Genomic DNA, 14,111 nt, shown 5'->3' on the forward strand with positions numbered 1-14,111 from the left:
GCCTAGGCTATATCTCTGCTTTTTACTATCGACAATATGAGTGAAAAAAAGTATTTAAAGAACAGAGACATATCTATTGATGTAAAATAAAATCGTAGTTATTAATGCTTGTTGATCTATTTGGTTATTTTTAACTCAAACATAGTATTTTTTTAAAAACTGATGTTAAGTAATGTTGTGTAGGAGAACAAAAAGCCCAGGTTCTTAGTTTAAAACACTGAATGGTAGCCGGTTCTGGTTAACAATTAGGTGAGCAAGTTTCTATGGTAACTTACTTGCAGCCAGTTACCTGTAAGTTACTGTAAAAAAAAAAGGTACAGTTTGTTACTGTAAATTCCAAAGAAACTTGGGTTTAACATTACCTTACACACACACACACACACACACACACACAAATACACACACACACACACACACACACACACACACACACACACACACACACACACACACACACACACACACACACACACACACACACACACACACACACACACACACACACACACACACACACACACACACACACACACACAGCCTATTTATCACCAGAGAGTGTGTGATCAAACCGGGGTGAAAGGGGAGATCGAACAACATTGGGGTGTAGGTGGGCCTTGTCCTCTTCAGACACAAAACACGAGGACCGTGTGACAAGAGGGTGGACATGCTTGATGCTTCCACTCTTCGTCTCAGTGACACTGCGAGCAGTGTAGTCTACGTTTACTATCCGAGACAGAACACCGACCGCTCTGTGTCCGAAGACAGGCTTTTGGCTATGGGGAAACGGGCCTCCCGTAATTCTATGTGACCTTGGATTTCATAGGTGGAAATGCTATTAGGACTGGGATGCTCCCAAACAAGCTAAGGCTCTGTCCCTCTCTCCAACAAACACACACACAGGCTTATTGCCTAACTGGCTTCCTTCATTTGCTTAACCTTCAGGTGAGGAACCTGCATACTGATTTAGAATGAATTGAGAGAGAGAGAGAGAGAGAGAGAGAGAGAGAGAGAGAGAGAGAGAGAGAGAGAGAGAGAGAGAGAGAGAGAGTATGTGTGAGCTCACCGTGGCGTGGCGAGCAGAAGTAGCTGCATGCCAGCTACTTCTGCTCGCCATGCCACGGAGAGCTCACACATACTCTACGTACTTGATGTTGTTATGACAAACGGCTTAACAGCATCTTGAGAAATGAGGGCTGTGAGGTTCAGAGGTCAATCAATGGGCTCTCTGAATGGCTGGGGTCTAAAGAGGAAGGAAGCCCCGTCCCTATCTGTGCAGCCTCATCCTTTCTAAAGGACGACACACACACACGTGCGCACACACACTCACGTACGGACACATGCTTGAACGCACATACTCTCACACACACAAACACACACCTGTCATTTCACAATAAATTAATTAAGCAAAATCATTTTCATTCATTCAAACTTAGGTCAATATTGACGACCATTAAAAGCATTTTTCTTGTTCAATGAAAGAAAGTGAATTATTTAGACACTTTTATGAACTAATATCAAAACGCAGTACTGTCCTAATTGTTTAAATATGCATGATTATCCATGTATTGTCTGATACACTACAACATTAATGACGAACAAGTAAACGGGTAAATAAATGATCTGCTTGTGTTTTAAAAGGTTGCTGCCGTATTCGAATGTGCCTGTCATGCGCATATTTCCATAAAATCATGCATGCTGATCAAAAAAGCGGCGAAGTACTAAGTTAGATAAATTATGCATTTTTGCATTGTGTGTGTTTGTGTGTGGTGTTTGTAAATAAATTATAAGGTTGTGCCCATGAGCCACCAGACAAAATAAGCTTCACAAACAATAGCAAGCACCACATTAAATTCAAACAACAAAATAACCCTAGGTCCAAAACAACCCATTACATGTGGGTAATACCCCCAAAATATAGATATTTAATTCTCTCTGTGTCTAAAAAGGCACCCTATTAACTACATAGTGCATTACCTTTGACCAGAGCGCTGTTAACATAATAGGGAATAGGGTGCCATTTCAGACTGTAGCAGAGGACATTACTGTGAAAATCTAAACAGGATTAGGGCTAGCCCAGGTCCACTCTGGTCTAGGCTGACAACATATACCAACCTTGCGAGTTATGTCCCGACCCGTTGCTGTGGCTGTTTGGCAACACTTTTCCCACGACCGAAGGTAAATCTGTAATTGGTAGACGGTTCTGATTGAATAATCGTTGTTTGCATTGTCGAGCGGTGCCCAGGAAAGAAAAACGTCCAATTGTTAGATGCTACCACCCCCCTCCAAATCAAAACCAAACATGGATTCCATGTTGTGTCTCGCTTAGCGTGCACACCTGTCTGTGTTTTACACCTGTTTGTCTAGCTAATCAGCCTCACAATTGGCCAACATGCAGCTGCAGACGGGAAATAGAATGGAGCTTGTGGGTGGAAACATTGACATCCATGTTTGGTTTTGATTTGGAAGGGTGGTGGTAGCATCAAACAATTAGATGTAATACTTTCTTGGGCACTGCTCAGTGATGCAAATGACGAGTTTTCCATCAGAACCGTCTACTTTATTACTAAATTAGATTATTTTTTTCCTTCCTTCCTACTACCACAGATATACAGTATCATTGACATAATGGTATTCATTGACTAGAGCACCTTTGAGGAGAGAGCATATGACTGGTGAGAGACGTAAGAGGCACACAGAGATTGGGGTTAGGCTCAGCTGGGTTTTATGGCCAAGTGAGTGGTAGAGTGTGGACATTCCTCTAGTAGTGTTCCATTTCCAGGTTTCCTTTTTGGACGGGCAGAGAGTGTGGCTGTCTTCCAGAGAAGGACCCGCAGTGATTACGAGACGAGGGCGTGTCAGTGTATTATTATTCTACCTCATGAGTCACTTCCTTAGCAAGGCACTCACAGCCCAGCCTTGGACACACAATAGAGCCATTATTTTACTCATCATGCACACACACTTACTGAGATGAACACATACACAGACACACACTCACAATGACATGCACACATACACACACTTACTTGGATGAATACAAACAAACATTTACCCGTGTAGCTCAGTTGGTAGAGCATGGCGTTTGCAATGCCAGGGTTGTGGGTTCGTCTCCCACGAGGGACCAGTATGAAAAAAAATGTATGCACTCACTAACTGTATGTCGCTCTGGATAAGAGCGTCTGCTAAATGACTAAAATGTAAATTGACAATAACAGGCACGCACACACACACACGGACATATTCAATCTCTCCCTAGCCCAGTTTGCTGTTCCCACTTGCTTCAAGATGTCCACCATTGTTCCTGTACCCAAGAAAGTGAAGGTAACTGAACTAAATGTATATCCCCCGTAGCACTCAATTCTGTCATCATGAAGTGCTTTGAGAGGCTAGTTACAGTGCCTTGCAAAAGTATTCATCCCACTTGGCGTTTTCCTATTTTGTTGCATTACAACCTGTAATTTAAATGGATTTTTATTTGGATTTCATGTAATGGACATACACAACATATTTCAAATTGGTGAAGTCAAATGTAAAAAATTACGTGTTTAAATTATTTTTTACAAATAAAAAACGGAAAAGTGGTGCCTGCATATGTATTCACCCCCTTTGCTATGAAACCCCTAAATAAGATCTGGTGCAACCAATTACCTTCAGAAGTCACATAATTAGTTAAATAAAGTTGGGACGTTGATTTGTTTAACACTTTTTTGGTTACTACATGATTCCATATGTGTTATTTCATCGTTTTGATGTCTTCAATATTATTCTACAATGTAAAAAATTGGAAAAAAGAAAGAAAAACCATTGAATAAGTAGGTGTGTCCAAACTTTTGACTGGTAGTGTGTGTATATATATATATATATATATATATATATATATATATATATACAGTGGGGAGAACAAGTATTTGATACACTGCCGATTTTGCAGGTTTTCCTACTTACAAAGCATTTAGAGATCTGTAATTTTTATCATAGGTACACTTCAAGTGTGAGAGACAGAATCTACAACAAAAATCCAGAAAATCATATTGTATGATTTTTAAGTAATTAATTTGCATTTTATTGCATGACATAAGTATTTGATACATCAGAAAAGCAGAACTTAATATTTGGTACAGAAACCTTTGTTTGCAATTACAGAGATCATACATTTCCTGTAGGTCTTGACAAGGTTTGCACACACTACAGCAGGGATTTTGGCCCACTCCTCCATACAGACCTTCTCCAGATCCTTCAGGTTTCAGGGCTGTCGCTGGGCAATACGAACTTTCAGCTTCCTCCAAAGATGTTCTATTGGGTTCAGGTCTGGAGACTGGCTAGGCCACTCCAGGACCTTGAGATGCTTCTTACGGAGCCACTCCTTAGTTGCCCTGGCTGTGTGTTTCGGGTCGTTGTCATGCTGGAAGACCCAGCCACGACCCGTCTTCAATGCTCTTACTGAGGGAAGGAGGTTGTTGGCCAAGATCTTGCGATACATGGCCTCTTCCATCTTCCCCTCAATACGGTGCAGTCGTCCTGTCCCCTTTGCAGAAAAGCATCCCCAAAGAATGATGTTTCCACCTCCATGCTTCACGGTTGGGATGGTGTTCTTGGGGTTGTACTCATCCTTCTTCTTCCTCCAAACACGGCGAGTGGAGTTTAGACCAAAAAGCTATATTTTTGTCTCATCAGACCACATGACCTTCTTTCATTCCTCCTCTGGATCATCCAGATGGTCATTGGCAAACTTCAGACGGGCCTGGACATGTGCTGGCTTGAGCAGAGGGACCTTGCGTGCACTGCAGGATTTTAATCCAAGACGGCGTAGTGTGTTACTAATGGTTTTCTTTGAGACTGTGGTCCCAGCTCTCTTCAGGTCATTAACCAGGTCCTGCTGTGTAGTTCTGGGCTGATCCCTCACCTTCCTCATGATCATTGATGCCCCACGAGGTGAGAACTTGCATGGAGCCCCAGACCGAGGGTGATTGACCGTCATCTTAAACTTCTTCCATTTTCTAATAATTGTGCCAATAGTTGTTGCCTTCTCACCAAGCTGCTTGCCTATTGTCCTGTAGCCCATCCCAGCCTTGTGCAGGTGTACAATTTTATCCCTGTCCTTACACAGCTCTCTGGTCTTGGCCATTGTGGAGAGGTTGGAGTCTGTTTGATTGAGTGTGTGGACAGGTGTCTTTTATACAGGTAACGAGTTCAAACAAGTGCAGTTAATACAGGTAATGAGTGGAGAACAGGAGGGCTTCTTAAAGAAAAACTAACAGGTCTGTGAGAGCCGGAATTCTTACTGGTTGATAGCAATAAAATGCAAATGAATTACTTAAAAATCATACAATGTGATTTTCTGGATTTTTGTTTTAGATTCCGTCTCTCACAGTTGAAGTGTACCTATGATAAAAAATTACAGACCTCTACATGCTTTGTAAGTAGGAAAACCTGCAAAATCGGCAGTGTATCAAATACTTGTTCTCCCCACTGTGTATATATGAAAAAAAATTATGCACTCACTAACTGTAAGTCGCTCTGGATAAGAGCGTGTGCTAAATGACTAAAATGTAAATATATTAATACTCCAGACTCCGACATAGTTCATCCTAATATTTCTATATTTCTTAATTCAATTCTTTTACTTTTAGATTCGTGTGTATTGTTGTGTATTGTTAGATATTACTGCACTGCTGGAGCTAGGAACATAATCATTTCTCTACACCTGCAATAACATCTGCTAAACGTGTATGCGACCAATAAAATTGGATTTGATTTGAAACAATGACGCACATACACGCACACACACACACTGACTCAAAGTCCACTGTTCTTCCCAATGGGTAGGTGGGAAGAAGGACAATAGCCACTCCACCGAGTCTCTGACATTGCCATGCGCAGCTGATAGGAGGAGTGGGGTGCCACTCACCGCCCAACCACTAAACCCTGGCAGCCCATAGGAGGAGGGAGGCGCCACTCACCTGGTCTCCGCTGAGGTGACACGCCGCCAGGTTTTGCTCCTCGAAGGAAGGTGCGGTGCGTACATACTTGAGCCAGCTCCCACCGGCCTCCGAGCCTTCGTCCAGGCAGAACTTGACGCTGCCCATCTCATCAACCACCTGTTGGGACAGAGCAGATGATAACACACATACGTCAGAGGGCACCTTTTATTCAAAGACACAGAACTGAGCCTCTATCTTCTCTAGTATGGAAGGATGTGTGAATATGCGCTTAAGAGAGCAATAGCATTGTGGAATTGCTATTGCTAGCGTTTCATTTCTTAGTCGCCATCATATAAAACGTTTCTGAATTACAATGGGCAAAGCAGACAGTACCTGAAAGTTTCACATCACTCGACTGTTGGATACAAAGAGGGTTACTTTTACTTTTTGTCCTATATCAGGGAAATTGTGGACTTTCTCAATACTGTGTGTGTGTGTATCCATATCTGTCAGTAGACAGAACATTATCTGCCAAGGGCCCCTAATCTTGTTGCTCCTCCGAGCAGCGAGAGGAAAGAGGGAAAGGAGGGGAGAGGAGGGGAGAGGAGGGGAGAGGAGGGGAAGGTTGAAAACTGTGGCGTCTTTCATTTTTCTAAAGACTTTCTTTGGCACATATTGATCACCCTTTGTAACCCCTGGGCCACCCCGGGAACGAGGGAGCGGGTTTCAGGTGACCACTTAGACAGAGATGAGAGGAGATGGAGGAAAGGAGGAGAGGAGGAGAGGAAAGAAGAAGAGCTCATTGTGGAGCAGAAAGTAAGGGAAGAAAACAGGGGAGTCGATCGTGAGCTGCTGTGTGGTGTTCTCTAGACGAAGAGCACACCACACATACAGTACTTCAAAACTGCTGTGCTATGATTACTGCTAAGGACACAGGACTGAGAAATTCTCCCACTAAAGAAAACGTTAATGGTTTCTGAGGGGGCCTCAACAGAGCTTACATGATACACGTCCAATATCAACTTTCTCACAAAAATGTGAACATACTGGGCATAGCATGACTGAGCTTAAACTATAAACAAAACGGCAACAACCAAATGGCACTGACTGAATGATACACTGACGAAGGCCTGGTGGCACTAGGCAATAACTTAAATGAGAACAAGACAATGACTCTTGCTAGTGGCAAATAAGACTTTGACAGTATATAGAGAGTGAGGGTGTGTAGAGTGTCTGAATGCTCAAATGTAATTTTTACTAGGCACCAAATGGAAAAAACTAACTGAAACAGGGAGGGACTATCCAATGTGAAATGCTCAATTTATTTTCCAGTTGCAAAACACTTTAAAACAAACACTTTCCGTCGCATACCCTAATAAACACGACCCAAGTGTATGTCCGCTACTCTATGCCTTGAGAAGAACCTGGAAGGAAGAGGAGGAAACCCCAAATGAGATGTGAAAATCTCACAGCTCTACTCCTCCATAAAGCTCTATAGAATATCTAATTTCTCCTGGTGGAGTATTCTGGTGGAACTGATACTGTGTCGGTCGCTGGGCAGATCCTCTGGGGGCCAAGACGAGACAGGGCTGGCTAGGGCTTCTCATTACTGGGTCATAATCAGCCTCCACTCGTCTCAACTTCTACCGCTCAAGTTCTCATCTGTTGCAACCCAGTCTCATGGTTTTAACAGTAACGTGTTGACGTTTTAGTCATTTCAGGTAGTTGTAGGATAGACGTTTTTGTCCCAAAGAATGTGACAAAGTTACATTCTGGTCTAACCTTCCCAGTTAAATTCTATGGTCACGGTTTTTAAAGCTTATGCTTTGGGTTAAGGTTGCTCTTCTCTTCTGCCTCAGTCAAATGTCTGTGGACGGGTCAAACGTGTGGCAGAGGCACACCCCCATTTTCTTTTACTTTTGCGAAAGGTCAAAACGGTCCCGCTTTTCCAAGAGAGCATTTACAGAGGCTTGTTCGATTCTGTTGCTCATAAACTCTGAATGGCCTTCTTGGTCGGGGATTGAGCGTGTGCAGAAGGTGTGTTGTCGGTGAAGGTGGTGGTGGTGGGTGCTGTGTTTTGTGAGTAAATATGGAAATAACAGGTCTGGTCCGATGTGAGAAGGGCAGTTCATGTATGCACATGGTTCTGGTGTTCAGCCCGTGGGGAGCGAGAGTGTTAGGTTAGACAACTGCTAACTGGCCTGCTTGGAAATAACAAAGCCTGTTAGTGCTAGCGCCTACGCCCATGTAGCATGTAACAACTCAGGTCTTTAACATCAAGAATAACCTGTGGCTGCCTCACATGCAAATCCTTAGGCCTGACGGTAATAGTGAGCTAAGATACTGATTGTGTGAGATCTTTCCTTCATTTCCGCACAATGTTGTTCTTCAGTGCTTTACTGGAAACCAGACATGTTGAGTTGATAAGCTAGAATTTGTTTTGGGTCCATATTTTAAGCGATCAGCTAGCCATACTCAATGTCATCTTGAAACCATGTTCCTTTGATACACTCTGTCTTCTACACTAAGCTCACAGAGAATGCCTCAGTCTTCTCTTTGCTTTCCCCTCTGCAGTGGACAGCATAGTTAAACAGTCACTCGAACAAGAGCTATGCCACCGCCGTTTACGCATTAAGCAGTCCGAAATGATGTAGTCCAGGCCCTTTATTTTATGTGTGAAAACAGTCACTGAAAACTAACCAGGCATAGAGACTAAATTAACTTTTTTTTTTAAGCGAAAAGAGCCAATCTCTTGCACAGGTTCAAGTCAGAGTGCACTTGTCCCAGCGCCTGTTGGAAGCTCAAACTCAGGTATTGTACATGTTTTATGAACAGATGGGGAACAGCTTTGGCTGAGGCAAGGGGTGTATAGGGGTGGGGGTGGGGGGTAGGGGGGTTGCATGGGGGTTCCTGACCAGGCTTTGCACACCACACACAAACGCACACACACATACCCCCCCCACACACACACACACATACACAGACCACCCATCCACCCCCTTCCACCCCACCCCCCCACACACACCTTGAGAGGTAGCCGAGGGTCTGACTGTGGGCTCTAATGAGCTGCATGCCAGTATGTCGGGGGGCCTGCGAACACTCTATCTGCAGGTGGAATCCTGATTTATAAGGCCTCAAATGAGGTGCAACAGAGAGAGAAAACCCCCACTCTGGATTGCTTATTTATTTACCTTCTATTCTCCTCCTCTTGACGTCAGAGAGATGGACACCTCTCTGGAAAAGTGACTACGCACACACGTGATGTCGTAAAACACCAACCTGAACACCCTACCACCGCTAGGCTAGGGTACACACACTTTCCCTGTTTATCTTACTGTTTTAAGAGGTTAAATACCAGGGTTCTTCTCCAAAGTCTACTTAGCAGGGTTAAGAAGTGCCCTTTATGTAAGGGGCCAATTAAAGGGAGTGTGGTAATGTGTGTGTGTGTGAGAGACGGGGGTGTCACTGGGGACTGAGAGTGATCCCTCTCTAATCAAGGCCAGCCAGGAGAGAGAAGAAAAGGGAAACTGAGATCAGGACTTCCCCTCAGGGCAGGGCCCTTCACACACAGTCTGCCATGTGTGTCTGTCTGTCTGTCTGTCTGTCTGTCTGTCTGTATGTCTGTCTGTCTGTCTGTCTGTCTGTCTGTCTGTCTGTCTGTCAGTCTGTTTCTGTCTGTGTGTGTGTGTGTGTGTGTCTGTGTCTGTGTGCATGCGTGCATGTTTACGTGTGTATGCGTGTGCATCTGTGTGAGATACATATGTCTGTCTGATGTGTGTGCATATGTACACACAAGGCTGGACCCTTTCACATAGGAACAGAGCCTCAGAGTCTTATCTAGGCAATAATAAATAGGGTGCTTGAAAATGTTACTTAAATATGAGTAGATCCACACAAGTACAGATCAATGATGAGCCATAAGTAAGGAAATTATACATTTGCAAAAGATTCAAACAATTACACAGGGTCCAAGTGGACAGGAAATTGGGACCAATGCAACAGGAAGGGGTGATAAGAGGGCTCCCGGGTGCGACACGTATACAGGTCCCCTGCAGACAAAGAGTTTAACCCTTGACAGCTTGCAGTCTTAATGGCTGTCTGGGTAGTCGTATAGGCCTCGTGGCTGTCAGTCTGTCAGTCCTGCTTGACGGAGGTGTGGTGTAAGGGAGGAATTACCGGTGAAGTGTCACCTTTGTGGGACGCGATGGATGACAAGTTTGAGCTACGTCTGAAATGGCACCCTATTCACGACTTTTGAGCAGGGCTCATAGGGGGAAATGAAAATGATTCCAGATTTGTGAACAAAGTTGACATTTCACATTAATAAATATGTCTTCTGATCTTAGTGCCTTGCCTTAAAGGGTGAGAACACACACCCATCAATACAGTGTGTGTGTGAGTGAGTGTGTGTGTGTGTGTGTGTGTGTGTGTGTGTGTGTGTGTGTGTGTGTGTGTGTGTGTGAGTGAGTGAGTGAGTGAGTGAGTGAGTGAGTGAGTGAGTGAGTGAGTGTGTGTGTGTGTGTGTGTGTGTGTGTGTGTGTGTGTGTGTGTGTGTGTGTGTGTGTGCGGGTAAGTTCTCTTATCCTGCTCTGAATCCTGCGGCTTAGCGAGACTCTGGGTGTAATCGACGACAAAGACCCGTGCCGTGGTTACCAGGATGTGTGTGTGTATGTATGTGTTGTGAGAGAGAGTGTGACTGTCTGACTGAGTGTGTGTTTCTACGTGTGTGTGTGCGTGCATGCGTGTGTGTGTGAGGGGAGGCCTGCGGTGGTCTCTCCAAACCGAAACCACATTGCGGAGAGATTGGTTCAGATTTGATGGGGGAGGTTACAAGGAGGTGGGGGGTCAAGAGGGTGCACAAAGACACAACCATATCTGTAACATTACACCTCGAAAACGGAGACCTTGCCTGTGTGTGTATGTGTGAATGAGAGAGAGAAAGTGAGAGAGAGAAAGAGAGAGAGTGAGTGTGTGTGTGTATCTAGCAGCCATGCCTTTCTGATTTCAGTAGTACGTCCTTTCAAGACTCCAGAGACGGAACAGAAAGAAGCCAAGAAACCTTTTCCTAACCTTTCCTCACCCACTGCCCAGCTAGTTTTCAGGATGCACACCGTCCTCCCACTTTTTGAACTTCATCCTCACGTCTGTTGAACGATTTCTTTGTGAAGAGTGTTCGCGGCTTGGAAAAACAGGAAAGCTTTTACCAACAAGTCTAGGGGAGAGAGGTGCAGAGCGGTGCAGGCAGCACAATGGTGTTGTGGCAGCTAATGTGGCTCTTGCTCTATCTGGTTTATGTATTCATATCCTGGGGAAGTCGGCCAACATCAGGGGGGTCCTCAGCAGAACCTAGAGAATGCTGGAAGGAGGAGGAGGAGGGAGTGTCAGATAATACACTTCTCTCTCTCTATGTCTCTCTTTCCCTCTCTCCTTTTATTGTTGTTCTGCTGTTGGAGACTCCTTGCCACAATAAACGCACAGATTTGGCGAGTCTCTCCTATGTCAGGGAATGGTGAATGATGTGTGTATGTCTAACAATAAGTGTGCTTATAAGACAGTTTACATGTGTGTTTCCGTATGTGTGTGCATGTGTGTCTGTATCACTGTGTGACTGCATCTGTACACTTTAGGTCTACCCTCTGTCTAGCCCTCTTACCTATGATAGAGTGAGAGAGAGAGAGAGAGAGAGAGAGAGAGAGAGAGAGAGAGAGAGAGAGAGAGAGAGAGAGAGAGAGAGAGAGAGAGAGAGAGGGGGGGGGGCATGGGAGGGGGTCAGAGAGAGGAGTGTGTGTTCCCCCATGACAGCTAGGGGGCAGCCTGGAATGAAAGCTGTCCGCTGTCCAGATGGAGAAGTAGAGAAAGGTCAAGCACTACTCTACACAGAGTGGAAATAAGACTTCCTCTACACACACCCACACCCACACCCACACTCACACACCCACACACACACACACTAGAATCCAAAGACACACATACTAGGGTTTAATATTTTCCCGAGAATCTACCAATTTTCCTTCCTGATAAAATTGCAAGAAATTACCGGGCATCCCGGTATGCTATTTTAAAAGCATATAATACCAGCGAAAAAATCGGACACTATTATACCTCTGTAAATGGAGAAATATGCACAGGATTCTAGCATTTTTTTTTTGTATATATTTCTTGCAAATCAATCAACTCAACTTTTTCTTAAAGTCACCACACTATTTCGTTGATGTAGCCTGGTTTTAATGTAGGCCAATTAAGTACTTTTGGCCGACTGATAAAATATGATGATGTCTAGTGAACAATACATTCGTTTTAGCCTACCTTTGATGTCAGACAGCTTGTTGGCCCTTTTCTCTGCCCTTGCACCTGGCTATCAGGGGAATTTGTGAAGGTTGTGTCTATTTTTACTTCATGATGACCCGCTTATTGTGGTGACTTTGTCACAGGGAACATCAGATTCTCCGCTAAACAAACAGCTAAGCCTGTAGTATGCTTAGGCTAGCGAAGATAGCGCAGTTGCTCAATTGCCTGCGAATCCGACCAGTAGCCCACCGTGCGCTCACTTTTGTTAGTGAAACATCATGAAACAATGTTGCAAATGTCTATTTCCTCCAGCGCTTTTGTGGACACAGTGTATCAGCCGTTTTGTGATTAGCAACAGTTTATATTTTGAGCCTCTGCCAGTGCCACACATTTAATAGTTTGGAGATTTGAATGTGAGATGGAGATTGAGATTGGACGTTGTCTACCGTAACTGCGTCGAGAGGTCACTTGTAGCCTGCACATATAACCAATACAATTTATAGTAGCCATGCAAGTAGACTAAGGGATGTTTTCTAATGTTGGGGACTTTACGTTGAGTAAATATGGTAGGCTGCTAGCGTTGTGATGACTGGTCTAATGTATGTTGCACGTGCATATTTTGTATTTTTGCATCTCTGACAATTTTCCCTTCTCTTTCTCAGCATATCCTCTCACCAGTTGTGATATGCTCGAGGGATTCTTGGGGAGGGTAGGCTATGGCAATAATTATTTTTTCTCTGCCTAATCTGATGTAGCCTGTAGGCCTACTTGCAGTTTGCAATGGCATGGTAGAAGAACCCCTCGCACGCAGCACTTTGAATATATGGCTACTTTGTGTAAGTAAATAGCCCTACGGTAAGCTACAACAGCACAAACACTGAGCGCTGATGATTGATCATGCCAACACAATCTCACACTCAATTCGTGCAAATATGTACAAAAAGTATTTCAGCAGATTTTGCACGTTTTTGTGTGACTTAATTCGTGTGAAAATACACACGTTTCTGTGCAACTTAATTCATAGGAAAATACATTTTTGGGGGGCAAACTTCGGAACAATCTTTTGAAAGTTATTGGAGCAATGCATTTTGGGCAATGTCGTTCTACATTTTAGTCATTTAGCAGACACTCTTATCCAGAGCGACTTACAGTTAGTGAATACATTTTTTTTTTATACTGGCCCCCCGTGGGAATCAAACCCACAACCCTGGCGTTGCAAACGCCATGCTCTATCAACTGAGCTACATCCCTGCCGGCCATTCTACAGTCCCACATTTATTTATATAAAAAAACATACGTGTTAACAACCCAATATTATTCATCAACCAGATTGTCACCAAAATACTTATAACATAATAGATTTTATATATTTTTATTAATGCCAAAGCTGTGTTCTATGCTTGTTTTCTCTTAATACTTTGGGATACTGGTGCTATGTTGGATTTTATGAGGGTCGCCAGATTGGAGTAAAAACCTGTATTTGTCCGGTTTTTTGTGTGGTATCGATGAAGGTATTTGTTTGGGGAATGAGGATACATTTTCATGATGGGAAATTCATTAACCAATAAATGGGGGGAAACAGAAGACCTGCAAAAAAAAATCTGTTTGGTTTAAATTCCCCTGGTGCAACTGCATGGTATTTGCAACTATAACGAGTCTGGACTATGATCAATTAAGCCATAACAATGCAGTTAAACAGGTTAATGTAAAATAATGAATTATGTTGGCTTACACTTATGGCACTTCCAAGGCCATTTCATGATGATTATTACGGTTGTGTCAATCATGTTATATACTTAGGCTATAGTAACAAGGCATATGCCAGCATTGTAGGCCTACTGCCTCTGCCCAGAGGCCTACTAGGCTTTCATGGCAACAGCCGTTATAGCTCACTTTGCCACA

At 43.7% G+C, this 14,111-nt stretch overlaps 1 protein-coding gene across 2 annotated transcripts in view; it reads right to left on the bottom strand.

Annotated features, from left to right (window-relative positions):
• The window catches only part of LOC121545990 (histone-lysine N-methyltransferase PRDM16-like), a 435,559-nt gene that overhangs the window by 74,347 nt on the left and 347,101 nt on the right, over positions 1-14,111 (bottom strand). For both annotated transcript variants that reach the window (XM_045209418.1, XM_045209419.1), the window contains exon 4: positions 5,961-6,098. In XM_045209418.1, coding sequence (XP_045065353.1) covers positions 5,961-6,098 — 138 coding nt within the window. The remainder of the gene's footprint in view (positions 1-5,960; positions 6,099-14,111) is intronic.

Source organism: Coregonus clupeaformis, chromosome 30, assembly GCF_020615455.1.
Source record: "Coregonus clupeaformis isolate EN_2021a chromosome 30, ASM2061545v1, whole genome shotgun sequence".
NCBI lineage: Eukaryota > Metazoa > Chordata > Actinopteri > Salmoniformes > Salmonidae > Coregonus > Coregonus clupeaformis.